This window comes from Lepus europaeus, chromosome 17, assembly GCF_033115175.1.
Source record: "Lepus europaeus isolate LE1 chromosome 17, mLepTim1.pri, whole genome shotgun sequence".
Classification (NCBI taxonomy): Eukaryota; Metazoa; Chordata; class Mammalia; order Lagomorpha; family Leporidae; genus Lepus; species Lepus europaeus.
Genome location: NC_084843.1, coordinates 35,678,543 through 35,693,835, shown reverse-complemented (window position 1 = coordinate 35,693,835; position 15,293 = coordinate 35,678,543). Strand labels below are relative to the sequence as shown.

The 15,293-nt window shown below is 45.1% G+C and overlaps 1 protein-coding gene across 2 annotated transcripts in view; it reads right to left on the bottom strand.

The window, feature by feature from the left end:
* MYOF (myoferlin) overlaps nucleotides 1-15,293 on the bottom strand; it is a 157,833-nt gene that overhangs the window by 103,413 nt on the left and 39,127 nt on the right. For both annotated transcript variants that reach the window (XM_062214246.1, XM_062214245.1), the window contains exons 4-5: nucleotides 9,178-9,286; nucleotides 6,714-6,801 (exon numbers count right to left, since the gene is read on the bottom strand). In XM_062214246.1, the coding sequence (XP_062070230.1) occupies nucleotides 6,714-6,801; nucleotides 9,178-9,286 (197 nt within the window). The remainder of the gene's footprint in view (nucleotides 1-6,713; nucleotides 6,802-9,177; nucleotides 9,287-15,293) is intronic.

Here is a 15,293-nt window from a genome sequence, read left to right as displayed (position 1 = left end):
TGTGAACCATTCTAGAAAATACTGCCCAAAGAGCTCTGCTTGGATCTCTACAATGTAACGTGAACCAGGTGAAATAGGCAGCTCCAGGGCTTCTCAAGGGGGAGGAGGGGGACCCAAAGTCTGTCTTCATCAAGATCTCCACACAAACGAGGGGGCTCCACTCCAGAGCAGCTCTGGGGAAGAGTGCCAGAAATCTGCACATCCAGAGATCTCCCTCAAAGATTTCCCAGAATCGAAGCACAGAGAACCACCTGAGTGCCCTAAGCACCTTGATCTGCCTACATATTTTGGAGAAAAAAAGTGCATTGAATACAATCAGCTCAGTGAACAAAGCCATTTGGTTAGAGACCATGTCGTGAAATAGCTCCTGCAACCATATTCTAGCATGAGGACCATTTTCCAGTTCAGCTCTGATCAAGTCTGTCTCTTGTTCAGAAAAATGTTCTTTTTCGGGTCTCCATAGTCTTGCCCATCAAAGACAAAGTTCTTAGCTCAGCCTTACAGTCCTCAGGAACATGTTTCCCGTTCAAAGAGTTCTCAATGAGCCACACCCTTCACTCTAGTCAGTGTTTCCCCAAAATACCCTTCCTGAAAAAATAAAAAATACCTATCCATTGCCCATCCATCACTCATTCTTTCATTAACCCAGCCAGCCATTTATTGAGCAAGTATGACCCTCCAACCACTCTGTTGGGCACTAAGAATGTGAGAACACCGTTGGAAAAGGCCTTTCACTAAGAAATTGTTTCCCTTATAATAATTTGGTAGGCCCTTTCTGGAGGAATTTATTATATGCCGCTCTGGCCTATTGCTATTCACGTGTGTAGCTTATCTTCCTACTGAACTGCAAGTTCAAGTTCTTTGGCAGTGAAACAATGCCTTTTTTACCTGCACATACATCCCAGACAGGTGCCAGCAAATATTTTCTGAACTGGATTGAATTTAATTTCAAGCAAAATGACTTTGGTGTTAATGGAATGAAATAAATTCGGCTATGAACAAGTGTTTACTTTTCTATGGTTGGATAAAGCACACATTTAACAGATGGCTCTCCAAAAATAGATTTAAAAAAAGAATAGTTTCTTCTGGCTTCAGGAATGTAGGCTCCAGTCAAGCTGACAGACAGCCGGTGAATCAGGTTGCCATGGTAACAGGCTTTTAGGAGGTCAGTGAACTGCTCCATCGTGGCAACAGTCTTTGAGGTGGCCCAGCGAAAGGGACATCTTTGACACCACTCATTTTCAGCCAAGGCACCAATGCCCCGGACGGAGTCTGTGCCTTGGTCATCTTAATGTAAGAGCTCCAGGGAAGCATTCCTTAAAAATGAACCCCTGAGGTGTTCAGTTCCTGTGATCTGCAGTCATTGTGAGTTTCTTCAACTTGCATGAGCAAATATTCCTGAAAGCCTTCACTTTTGTGCTCTATCTTTAGTATGTCCAATGTCTCCCTTGCAGGAGCCACCGTGTGGATGGGAACCTTTAACATCAAGATCAGTAGTAGCTGACAGGAGGACGGCACTCAGATTTCTACTCTGTGTCTTGTATGTCTATGATGTTTATGTTTTAATAAGTAGATATTTATTTTGTACTCATACAAAAAAGATTGGGGACAGTGTTGTGGCACAGTGAGTCAAGTACTGCCTGTGACATTAATATTCCATTATCAGAGTGCCAATTTGAGTCCCCACTATCTCACTTTAAGATTTTATTTATTTGACAGGTAGAGTTACAGACAGTGAGAGGGAGAGACAACGAGAAAGGTCTTCCATCTGCTGGTTCACTCCCCAAATGTCTGCAATGGCTGGAACTGGGATGATCCAATGCCAGGAGTCAGGAGCTTTTTCTGGGTCTCCGATGCAGGTGCAGGGGCCCAACTGCTTGGGCCATCTTCTACTGCTTTCCCAGGCCATAGCAGAGAGCTGGATCAGAAGTGGAACAGCCAGGACTAGAACATACACCCATATGGGATGCTTTCATCACAGGTGGAGGATTAACCTACTGCACCACAGTGCCAGCCCCCAGCTGCTCCACTTCTGATTCAACTTCCTGGGAGACCTGGATGGAGTTCTTGGCTCCTGGCCTAGACCTGGCCCAGCACTGGATGTTGCAGATATGTGAAGAGCCAGCCAGAGGATGGAAGGTGTCTCTCTGCCCCTCTCTCTGTGTCATTCTGCATTTCAGATAAAAATTTTAAAAATCTTTAAAAAAAAAAAAAAGCTCAAATTTTTAAAATTTGAAAAAAATTATGATATATATAAACATATATATATGTATGTATATGTATATGTATATGTGTGTATATATATACATATATATATGTATAAATATATATATATATAGAGAGAGAGAGAGAGAAACAGACATTATTTTCAGGTAGAATGACAAGGCTTTTTTTTTTTAAGGTCACTTTAAAGGAGCCGGCACCACGGCTCACTAGGCTAATCCTCCACCTACAGTGCTGGCACCCCAGGTTCTAGTCCTGGTTGGGGCACCAGTTCTGTCCCAATTGTTCCTCTTCCAGTCCAGCTCTCTGCTGTGGCCCAGGAAGGCAGTGGAGGGTGGCCCAGGTCCTTGGGCCCTGCACCGGCATGGGAGACCAGGATGAAGCACCTAGCTCCTGGCTTTGGATCAGTGCAGTGCACTGGCTGTAGCGGCCATTTGGGGGGGTGAACCAACGGAAGGAAGACCTTTCTCTCTGTCCTCTGTCTAACTCTGCCTATCAAAAAAAAAAAAAAAAAAAGTCACCTTAAAGGAAAATAAACTCTGGGCAAGATGTCTTATTCATGTCACCAAGGCATGCAATGCCAAGAGGTAGGGCTGTCTTGTTGCTAATTCTGTCTCATGTTTTTTGGTCTTATTTCTCCCAAGATTTTAAGTTATTTTAATTTTCCTGATATCTTCACTAGCATGGAATTACAGTAGACACTCAAAGATATCTTTGATCAGTTAAAGTGAATTATCATGTCAAATTTTTTCTCCCTTGAGACATCCATATAATCAAGGATATTGGAGAATTTTTTAAAAAATTACAGGGGAGTGTATTTTGCCTAATGGTTACGACACCTACATCCCATATTGAAGTATCCGAGTTTGATTCCTGGCTCCAGCTTCCCGCTGATACAGACCCTGGGAAGCATCAGTGATTGTTCAAGTAACTCGGTTCCTGCCACTCACATGGGAGACCTGGACCAAGTTCCCAACACCTGGCTTCACGTTGGTTCAGCCCTGGCCATTGCAGACATCTGAGGAATAAACCAGTAATAGGACCCTCTCTGTCTGTCTCTCTGCCTTTTAAATAAACAAACAAGCAAACAAATAAATGCTGGAGAAAAGTTTGTTTTAGCCAGATTCTGAAGCCAGTATTTAGAATGTCACCCTTGGCCCAGTCTTGACGAATGTTCATTTTCTAGAACCAAGACACATTTCCAGATCACAGAATGCTGTTCATTTTCTTCCTTTTTCTTTTTTCTTTTTTTGGACAGGCAGAGTTAGACAGTGAGAGAGAGACAGAGAGAAAGGTCTTCTTTCCGTTGGTTCACCCCCCAAATGGCCACTATGGCTGGTGTGCTATGCCGATCAGAAGCCAGAAGCCAGGTGCTTCTCCTGGTCTCCCAGCGGGTGCAGGGCCCAAGGACCTGGGCCACCCTCCACTGCCTTCCCGGGCCACAGCAGAGAGCTGGCCTGGACGAGGAGCAACCGGGACAGAACCTGACGCCCCAACCGGGACTAGAACTTAGGGTGCCAGAGCCGTAGGCAGAGGATTAGCCTAGTGAGCCGCGGCACCGGCCTCATTTTCTTTTTAAATAAGGAAACTTTACTTGTCATGTCACACTTCAAAATCAAATTGTCCTGCCTACATAATGAGCTCATTTGCAGGCCAGCACTTGGTAACACTCTGTTTGAAATCCAGATACAAGGGACCCAAGTTCTGATTCATTTCTTCTCTTTACTCAACAGTATCACAGACTTTGAAGAACTTTTGGGGGAGATCTTGGCTGCAGTTGACCAACTGCCAGTCGCTTAGCCTGCTGGGAGCCTGGGTATGAGTGACTCAGTCTGCAGATGCCAAAAGCATCAGTGCTTACACAGAGAGACCAGAGAAGGCGCCTCGGGCAGAGGGAGATGTAGATAGCAAGGATTTTTCTCCCCAGTGGGTTTAAAAGTTCAAGAGGTGATGCTTTTCTCATTTCTAAGGAAGCAGAAATTCGCTGCAAGGAAATCATGTATTTTTGACACTTGGGCTTCTGGGTTGGGGCCCATACAGATCCATCTCAGGAGACAGGACTCCTCAACCCCCTACATTTTGAATGGCATAAGTTGCTTGTTTAAAAAAAAAAAAAATCTGTTCCACTGGAAAAAAATACTTTTCTCAAAAGGTATTTTCAAAGAAAGCATTTGGTCATCTCAACTGTGAACCAAATGAAGTCATTGTTTTCTAAACATTCTGCTGTGTACATGAAATGATTTGAAGGACCTACAGTGTGTGCTACAAGCTGTACTTATATACCACCTGGAGTTCTTTCTGTATTAATAGCAATGACTACAGTAAGTACTTGATTTTAGAGATACTGGGCTAAATATACCCAATCTAATTTCCACACAATTTTATGACACAACTGATGTGGTTATCCTGGCTTTCCAGTGTAGAAAGCTGAGATTCAGAGAGGTTAAGTGACTTACCCAAGGGCCACAGTTAATGAACAGAAGACACAGAATCCATATGCCAGGCTGACCCCAAACCCCGACTGTTATCCATAACGTCACACCCTCAGAATAAAAATCAAGTCTTGTCACCAAACCTAGACGAAAGTTCCTGGAGGACAGGAGCGGGGGCTCAAAGCACTCATCAGCTGAGCCCTGTACCATCCAGCAACGTGCTCGGCAAACCCAGCAACCAATTCCATTTCCATTCCAACATACTAATGTGGTGTGGCACCACTCTCCCTCATTTGACTCTTTTTACATCAATGAGCCACAGTGCTGCTTTTTCCCCTAAAGGGGGAATACTCTGCCCTCCAAAATCCATGCTTACCCAGAATCTAAGGATATGACCTTGTTCAGAAGTTTGGCCTTTGAAAATGTAACCAAGTTGAGATGGGGTCAGACTGGATTAGGGTGGGCCCTAGTCCAGGGACTGGTGGAGGACTGGGACACAGACACACAGAGAGAGGGGGAACAGTGTGTGACAACAGGGACAGAGATTGGAGTGATGCACCTGTGACCAATGACTGCCAAGGGCGGGCCTACCAACAGCCACCAGCATCTGAGAGGGGCGGGGAACAGACTCTCCCTCCAGAGCCTCAGAGGGAACTGATCCTGCTGACACATTTATTTCAGACTTCTAGTCTCCAGAACCAGGAGAGCTTGCATTTCTGTTGTTGAAGCCACCCAGCTGTGGTACTGCATGACAGCAACCCAAGGAAACCAATAAATAGGGTCTGACTTGGGAAAAATGACCTTGTGAGGGAAGGTGCCCTGATCCTCCAATTTAGCAGCTACTCCCGATACCTACCAGTTGGGGCTGTCATATGTGGGCCAGGAAGCATCTACTTCCCTCCCCTGGCAGATGCATGTGCTAGGGACAATGGTCACCAGCACATAAGGCAGGAGAGAAGTGGGTAGACCTCTCTGCTCAGCACCTGAGGGTGTGCTGCCCAGTATGGGGCGGTCTCCTCTGTGTTTTCTTTGTCATCGCTGCTGTAGAAGCCATGAGTGTTCTGGAGCCTATGTAGGATTCTTGCAGGGCTAAATGTCCAAGGACCAAGCAGGATGCTTATGGTGCCATTGGGCAGAGGGCAACACACAGAGCATTTTACTGATGTGCTGGGGCTATGTCAGGCCTAATTATCACCAAGTAAAAGGAGGCCAGCTTACTGGTGCTACAGACTCCCAGCTACTTGGTCAAGAAATGGGCTGAAACATTAATACTGGATGGCTGAGCAGGGGCAATGCCTGGGATTAGGCTGAGGCAAGATAAGAAGTAGGACAGGAAGGGTGGGCTCTGCAGCAGGTGTTGAGTAGAGCACTTTGATGGCCAGAGAACCGAGTTCAGTATCAAGAGAGACAAAGAGAAGATGAGACCTGAGGAGCCACATTCGGCAGGAATGAGCGTCAGGGCTTCTTCCGGGAAGGATAATCGTCAAGACAGTAGGCGTGTGTGGTGGGGCGAGCGTCTCTCTGTTCCTGAGGCACATGCTAAGGGTGGGGAAGCAGCAGGTCATCTCAGACCAGAGGGGCAGATACAGGTTTACCATCACGTCACCCTGGAAAATGCTACGAGGAAGTCAAATATAGCTCATATTCCCTTCCTCCACCAGAGGCCCAAAGTCCACCCCAGAGCTGTTTGCCTCAGCCCCATGCAGAGTGGACACATGGGAGAGGCGATGGGACCACTCCTGAGCTGTAGGAGGTAGATGCGATAAACTCCAAGGAAAGCCACGCTCGGGCCAGGCTGCAGGAGTCTGTCCACGGAGCAGGCTTGCTGTGAGGTATTCAGTGAAGGACCGTTTCATCCTCCCCTTCTACCTTGAAGGGCTTTCTATACACAGCTGCACTGTCCCAACTTCTGCTCCACCTGCCCCACAATGCCCCTGTACAGGTGGATAAGAAGCCACACACAGTGTAATCACAGGGCAGGCTTCCTCTGCACACCCTTGTGTGTCTTTAGCAAATCCTCCTTGAGCGTGGGCTGCATGTTTGGAAGGATCGGCTTACCTCCCGTAACTGGCACGCTGGTCCCACTTGGGTCATTTGGATGTGGGGCTGAAGGTGGGTCATAGCCAATCACCAAGTCAATGGTTGCCTGGGGAGAGAGAAGTCATTGCAGACAGAATCAGCGCAGGGCGCTGGAATGGTATACTCCATGCACATCAATTCAGCAGGAGGGAAAGTCTCGGATGGGGTGAACAAGGGACCAGGAGGAGAGAACAAGAAAGGGGGACGTTTGCTATCTCCTAATGAGAGCCAACATGCAGTGTGGAAGGCGCTACCTAGTCCAGATTGCCAGGTGCTAAGGGAAAGCTTCAGGAACCAGAGCTAAGCTGTGAGCAGCAAGTGTGAACTTGCAAGCAGCCTCCATCTCCTGCCTCACCGGAGAGTTATTCCCACGCGTGAGGTTTCCTTTTTTTATATCTATTTTACGAAACTATGAGACTTAAAACTTTGCCAGAGAAAAATTCAACACAGAGTTAATAACTTTATTTTGCCAAACACATACCCACAACTACCATATACTATCACAATCATCTTATAAAAGAGGCATTTTAACCCCAAAAATGCAGAAAGAAAATTTTCAGGATAAAAGGAATCCCTTGGAAATAAGGATGACATACACGTGCACGTGCACACACACACACACAGACACAGAGCAGTTTACCAAATAAAATATAGGACATAATATTTGGGATAAATTTACACTAAAATTATTCATTATTTTTCTGATCTTCAAGTTAACATGAGCATTGCATATGCTACTTTTGCTCTATTTGCTGGTCACACACACAGCATTGTCCTTCATTTTTCCATTTATTTGTCTGCTCATTGATGACTACTCCTTCATCAAACAGCCCATTCTGTGACAGAACCAGTGATCTATGAGATATAAGATATTAAGTATTGCCCCAATCACAACTTCACGGCACATTAAGAATCTTTGGAAAAGTATTAATGCCTGCCTATGCTAAGGGTGAGGGCTACAGCAGGCAGATCGAATGCTGTGAGCACTGAGGGGTGCAGTTGCTAAACTTAATCTAAGAACCCAGCTTATAAAACCTATTAGAGCCCACGGATGGCTCATCTCTTAGGTCAGTGGTTTTCATGTTGTCTTCCAAGTTAACCCTAGAATTCCCAGAGGTATTTCTGGCACCCCCAGCAGTGAGGGCAGTCCCAGCGGGTAGAGCTTGAGGCCCTTTTCTCCCCTTCCCCACTCCCCTGCAGCCACTGTGTTATTTTCGGGCTCCTCACAGGCTTTCTTGTGTGCTTAGTAAAAAGCAGTGGGAAAAGTCACTGATTTATACCATCTGTCCTAAGTGTCATTTCTCTCAGCAGAGAGATGATAGCTGACATTTCCAAGTTTCACATTTCTGAATAGAATGCTGATTCATGGCAAACCTGTAGTCTTGGAGATGCTGTCAGCAACACTGACATTCTCTCATGGACCATGAGAAACCTGGCCTTTATTTGCCCATGAGGTTGCACTTTTTTAGGGGAAATCTCTCTTCCTTTGCCCAGGCTTCCAAACAAAATAAGTTGATTGGAAAATGAAGGAATTAGTTGCAATGGACCAAGCATGGAAGCTTTAGGAGAGCTTGTTAGTCATCAGATGAAACCTGGAACCTGTGACACTAAGGCTGATTTCTTAAAAGCACATGTAAGAGGCCGGCGCTGCGGCTCAATAGGCTAATCCCCTGCCTGCAGCGCCAGCACACCAGGTTCTAGTCCCAGTTGGGGCGCCGGATTCTGTCCTGGTTGCCCCTCTTTCAGGCCAGCTCTCTGCTGTAGCCTGGGAGTGCAGTGGAGGATGGCCCAAGTGCTTGGGCCCTGCACCCCATGGGAGACCAGGAGAAGCACCTGGCTCCTGCCGGATCAGCGCAGTGCGCTGGCTGCAGTGCACTGGCCACGGCAGCCGTTGGAGGGTGAACCAATGGCAAAAGGAAGACCTTCCTCCCTGTCTCTCTCTCTCTCACTATCCACTCTGCCTGTTAAAAAAAAAAAAAAAAAAGCACATGTAAGAAACAGAACTCTGCTCTCACATCAGATAGTATCAGCATATACTTCTATAGAGAGGCCATCCTAAGAAAACAGTCAGCTGACCATGCAATAATAATGATCATGATGTTAACTTCTTAATTTTCCAGGATAATGCTAATGAATAGCCTTCTACTGAATGTTTCATGGAGTGTCTGATACCCAGAGCTAGAACCACATAAGTGGTAACGCCATGAGGATAAGCACAGAGCTTTGCCCATACTCATTCTATGATTCTGTCATAGAAAATCCAATCTACTTGTCTGGTTCTGTGGCTGAGAGTCTAGAATAAGGCCCCTATCATTTGAAAGTGGACCCATATATCAAGATCAAATGTCTGCTTTAAGGGTGATGAGTTAATTATCCACACAGATTCTTACAGTACCATCACCAACCATCTGACTTCAAGGCTACGCAACAAGAGAAGGCTCACCCCAGTATCTTGTCCCCTTTCATTTAGCAGAGAAATCAGCTTGTAGGGCAATGATCTGCTCTGGTCTCCGATGAGATCCTTCAGGGCCACGGTCGCCGTGCCGATTAACCTGCAGAGGGAAATGAGAAAGCACACGCAGCCTAAGCAGGGGGACTGCATCTCACAGGTCACCCTGACACCCTCTTCCTCTGTCATTCAAATCATTCAACAAGACGCAGCCCATTTTGTCTTCACCTGTGCAGGGCACTTGGGCAGTAAATGGCTCTGTCACCACTTCTCCTCAACGAGAAATCATTTTGAGAGCCTACGTATTTCAACAACCATGAATGAGATAGATGAATTTGTATTTAAAGAGGTAAAGCCTGGATACGGCCCCTCAGAATCCAGGGAGAGAGAAAGAGTGGGTAAAATTCGATAGGAAAAGAAGGCGGCATTCCTCCTTCATGGAAATTTCCAGAGATCCATAAAATCTTGCCATTGTACAAATGACCCCTCAAGTAGACCTTCTTGAAGTGTCGACAGGTTGCTAGATTACTGATGGGGTTAATTTGCTACTACTTCAGAACAGCCTTCAAAAGTTGGATGTTTCTAATTCTCTTACCATACTCTGGGGGTTAAAGTCAGCCTCGACCCAAACCCACTTTTTTCCCATTGTACATAACAGCTTGATCTCAAGACCACCTGTGTCCCAGTTCACTGAAGTGAAGCTTCGTAGAGTCGAGGACTGTTCCTTTTAGGATAGGGAAGTGCCTACTCTAACCCTGTTTTGGAACACAGCAGGTGCTTAACAGACATCACTAACTGAAGAAAGAACAGCTAAGTCTGCACCTACCGGGAATGAATACCCAAAGCATTTTTATAGTTAGGGAACATGATCCCCCTGCCCCGCCAAAAATGTAAGAACACATGTGTCCAAGGAGTTTGTCACTATAACAATACAACCTAGGGAACACAGTCTGTATATTGGAAGCTAGTATATGAGAAATGATATAAGAAAAGGTGAACTGAAGACATTTCCTTTGTAAAATGCAATCAAAAAAGCTAACAGAATGTGATATCTAGTGTGGAACTGAAAAGAAGAAATAGTGTGAATTTTAAAATGTTAACTGGGGCCGGCACTGTGACACAGGCTAATCCCCTGCCTACAGCCCCAGCATCCCATATGGGCACCAGTTCTAGTCACTCTAGCTCTTCCAATCCAGCTCTCTGCTATGGCCTAGGAAAGCAGTAGAAGTTGCCCAAGCCCTTGGGCCCCTGCACTCATGTGGAAGACCAGGAAGACGCTCCTGGATCCTGACTTCAGATTGGCGCAGCTCTGGCCATTGCGGCCATTTGGGGGGTGAACCAAGGGACGGAAGACCTTTATGTGTCTCTCTCTGTCTGTAACTCTACCTCTCAAATAGTTATATTTTGCTTATATTTGGAGCAATTTATACAAATACATAGCAGACGTGATGGAACAAAAAATCATTAGCATAAAATAAAAAAGTAAGTATCAAATCTTCAAAGTGATAGAAGAGATTCATTACATCAGAAAACACAGGGTAAAAGAACCGTAGCTGAAGTATTTTTTATGAAGTTCTATGCTTCAAGGAAAAAATCATAACCGAAAAAACTCATCTTGTGGAGTTTAAAATACAAGGTCTTTAAAAGTCAGGAAGTGAAAGTTGATGTCAACACATCATTTTTGGATTGACAGATGTATATCCACATTCTCTTCCCCATACAGACCTCAGAATTGGACTAGATTGACGAGCTAGGATCTGTAACCCGACAACTACACTCCATGACTTGATGTTATTCATAAGTAAATGACTTCACTTCTATGACTAGATACATGAAGATATACTTCAAAAAGTACCTGAAAGTTGGATTAAAAAGATCATTTTGGTGCAAAAATATTCTGAGAGCCATGTATAGTTTTTTCACGACACGGATTTAGCATGAACTTCTTGAAGATCCCTTGTATTGTATTTCACAAGACCAGGAAATTGCTATAGCACCCTGTTTCCCCAGATTACCCAATGACATGATTTGTACATGGCTTCTTGGAAGAGTGCACTTTCTTGTAAAGAACACAAGATGCTCAAAAACTGTCTCTTATCCTCTAATACCATAAATAGAATCTTCAGTGGGTAATAGAAAAATAAAATTTTATCTCCAGTGGGATAAATGAGTTTTTCAGTCCTGCTAGAACTACACAGAACTTGGGTCTCCTGATCAATGTGGAAAAGAAACACGAATTTTAGAGAGAGTACACTTTTAGATGAGCAAGTTCATATAACACGTTTTACGTATTCTTCTCCATTCAATTTTTTGCTTAATTTTTTATTTGATTGGCAGAGAGAAAGAGACAGACACAGATACAGATAGATCTGCCATCTACAAGTTCACTCCCCAAATGCCTGCAGCCAGAGTCAGGAGCCCAGAACTCAATCTGGATCTCCCATGTGGGTGGCAAGTACCCAAGTGCTTGAGCCAACACCTGCTGGCTCCCATGGTGCATATTAGCAGGAAGCTGGACTGGAAGTGGAGCCAGGACTTGAACCCAGGCACTCTGATATGGTATGTGGGCCTGTGAACCGCTGTGCCAAATGCCTGTACCCAACTTGGATTTTTATTCCTCTGAAATATTGTGGGAGAGGTCTTCAAAAACTTCATGAAAAATATAATTGTGAAAAATGCATCGATTTTGAATTTTTATAGCAAAATACACATCTTCTCATCCCATTTTTCGAAGTGCTTTCATATTGATCTGTCTTCTGTTGCTACTACAAAATATCTGAGATTAGGTAACTTAGAGAGGTTTCCTTGGCTCCCAGTTTTGGAGGCTGCAAGTACAGGCAGCCCCCATTGGTTTGGCCTCTGGTGAGGGCCTTCTGACACGTCACAAAATGGATGGTGTCACGGTGGAAGCACATGTGAGGAGAGAGCAGTAGTGTGGTAAGACAAGGCTCTGGGCTTCCAAGAAAATCCCTTTTGAGGGCAGCATCGTCAATGATGTAACTCCCTAGCACTAGGACCCATCTCTTCACTGGGACTAAGCTTCTAGCACATGAACCTTTTGAGGTAGGGGGGTGTGGGGTGGAGAGGGAATGCACAGTCAAACCAAATGCAAACCATAGCAGTTGTCTCCCTGTTAGTCCCTCTCTACCATGTGACTGACATGAAGTGAGAGCCTCTAAAATATTATCCACCTCTCAGACCCAGAGGAATATGAGCCTGAGGAGAATTTTCTTTAATGGTTTAAAAATAGGACAGGGGCCCGGCGCTGTGGCTCACTTGGTTAATCCTCCGCCTGCAGCGCCGGCATCCCATATGGGCACCGGGTTCTAGTCCCGGTTGCTCCTCTTCAGGCCAGCTCTCTGCTGTGGCCCAGGAGGGCAGTGGAGGATGGCCCAAGTGCTTGGGCCCCTGTACCCGCATGGGAGACCAGGACGAAGCACCTGGCTCCTGGCTTCAGATCGGCGCAGCACCGGCCATAGCAGCAATTTTGGGAGTTAACCAATAGAAGGAAGACCTTTCTTTCTCTGTCTATAACTCTGTCAAATTTTAAAAAAAAAGATTATTAAAAACAGGACAGTAAGCCGTGGAGCTCTTAGTAGTTTTTAGGAAAAAACTGTGGAAAGCTACATGTCTTGAAGTCATCTGATATTAAATGTCTCCCTGGGATAATTGCCTTGAAAGATATACAAAGGTAGACTTCATTCTTCACAGTTCCATGAGTCATAGCCTAACTCAGAGTCGGATCAGTACACTGCACCCTTGAACATGTCCAGATCTGCTCTGTAAAGTCAAAATGACCTGCATCTCTATCGTCAGATCAATCTTCCAACAAACAGCGCAGTGTGCTAGGATGAAGTGGATGTGGAGAGAGGCCTTGCCTGGGGTTGGACCAGTATTACTCACCGTTGGCACTGGTGACCTTCTGAAGTCCTTAATTTTGTGCTCTTGTTGTGGGGGATCTGTCCTGTGCTTTGTCAGCTAGCCAACAGCACACTTGACTTCTACCTATCAGATGTCAGTAGCAGCCCCCTGCGTTGTGATGTTCAAAAAATATCCCTGCCCGTTGAAAACCATCCCCAGGAGGGCAAAATCACCCCAGACAGTGAACAGTTCCTGTTCCAGGCTTGACTCTGTCTCGTCTCCCCTTTCTTCGAAGCCTTGGCTAAGTCACCCAATCTTCTGAGCCCGCTTCAATATTTGCCAATAAGTGGACTGAAGTAAATAGTTTATCAGACTCATTTCAGCTGGAAAAGTTGGCTACTAGGCTTGTATATGGGATTTTTTCTATAGATGTCTGTTTTGGAAAAGGTAAATATTTCTTTTTCCTTTCTCTTAAATTTCTTGCTTTCTAATTTAGGATGGAAAAAAAAATGTTCCTTTAATATATCTGTGTTGGACAATCCAGACTGCCAGGCAGGGTTTCTGCCTTCAAGAGCATTGGACTATAATGTCATGAGTCCAAATTAATTTACACAGGTGTCAAGGAAACAGTCCAGCAACGTAGTGATATGTAATGCAGCAGAGAATGCTGGGGACTATGGTTAACTAGAGAGAGCAGGCTTGTTCACAAAGCCCATCTACTGACCCTTTATGGATCCGAATGGTTTAAAATTTCCCTCCCTTCTAATTCAGCCAATATCTGCTGGTTTCCCTTCCCCATGGAAGGGAAGTAACAGGTCACTAACCAAGAATGGAGTAAAACAAAATAAACCAATTATAAAGCCTAACTTCAATTTCTTCTTTTAGAAATTTTGATCCTGGGGCCAGTGCTGTGGTGCAATGGGTTAAAGCTCTGGCCTGAAGCACCAGCATCCCATATGGGCGCCGGCTCTAGTCCCGGCTACTCCTCTTCTGATACAGCTCTTTGCTATGGCCTAGGAAAACAGTAGAAGATGGCCCAAGTCCTTGGGCCCCTGCACCCACGTGAGAGACCCAGAACAAGGTTCTGGCTCCTGACTTCAGATCGGCATAGCTCCATCCGTTGCAGCCATCTGGGGAGTGATCCAGCGGATGGAAGACCTCTGTATCTCTATCACTCTCTAACTCTTTCAAATAATAAATCTTTAAAAAAAATTTTTTTGGTCCCAATGTGTAAGATTTCCTTCCTTATAAAATTCTGATGTTTCATAGGGATGCATGTTAAAGAAAAGGTGAAGTTTTAGGTCAGAAGCACAGGTAGTGTGCTTACCTAAGCTGAGAAGACTTTAATCCTGTAGCCATTTTACAGTAAGAATGAGTTGAGGAAAAAATGCCATGTTACAACCTCTAAGAACCTAGACTGTGAGTTGAAGAAAACATTCCCTATGGGTAAGTCTGAGCTCTGAGCAACTCCCCAGCATGCCTGTTTTCTATGGCGTTGCCTGGATACAAAATACTGTAAAAAACTGGGAAATGATGACTTGGCCTCCTACACAGGGGATCGCAGCATTTTGGTCTGACCACAAGCCAATTTCCTTTAAAGGAGGTGAAACTGAACCCAGGAACCTTTTTTCTTTCATATTACTAAGGCTATAAATATACTAAAATGGAACCGAAAGAGGAAGCTTTGTCCTGTATTTTTATTGAAAAATAAGTCTCCCCATGGACTCCACCCACCACTAAGACAGATTGGACGTGGGTCTCCAAAGAAAACTTCACAGTGAGAGAAACTCCAGGACTTTATGCTCTCCAGCTTCACTGTGGGATTAACAAACTGCAGATGTCTAAAATGAAGAAAAAAGCCAGCCTCGCTCCTATTTTGTTCAGTCCCTGAATATCAAATACTTCTGGGTTGTGTTTCTATGCAACATGGAATTAATTCAAAGCAATGGGAGGCGTGGCTTGAAAATTGGATGTTTATGGTTGGGGGAAATCAGAGTTCAACAATAAGCTGATCAACTCAGAAATCCAAGTGTTGGTTAAGAAAGCCTTTAGCTGTTTTTTTTCTTCTTAAAATATAGTTCGGTTAAAAAGGAGCCAGGGAGAACGCCCCTCCCCCACCATCCACACTGGCACCGATGTTGACAGCCGCATGCCTCTGTGGTGAGTAAGGGCTGTGCTGGCCGAGTCCTTCGTCAGGCAGCTCACGCAGATCAAGTTGTTCTGTGCAGCAGGGACACAGCCCACAGGGA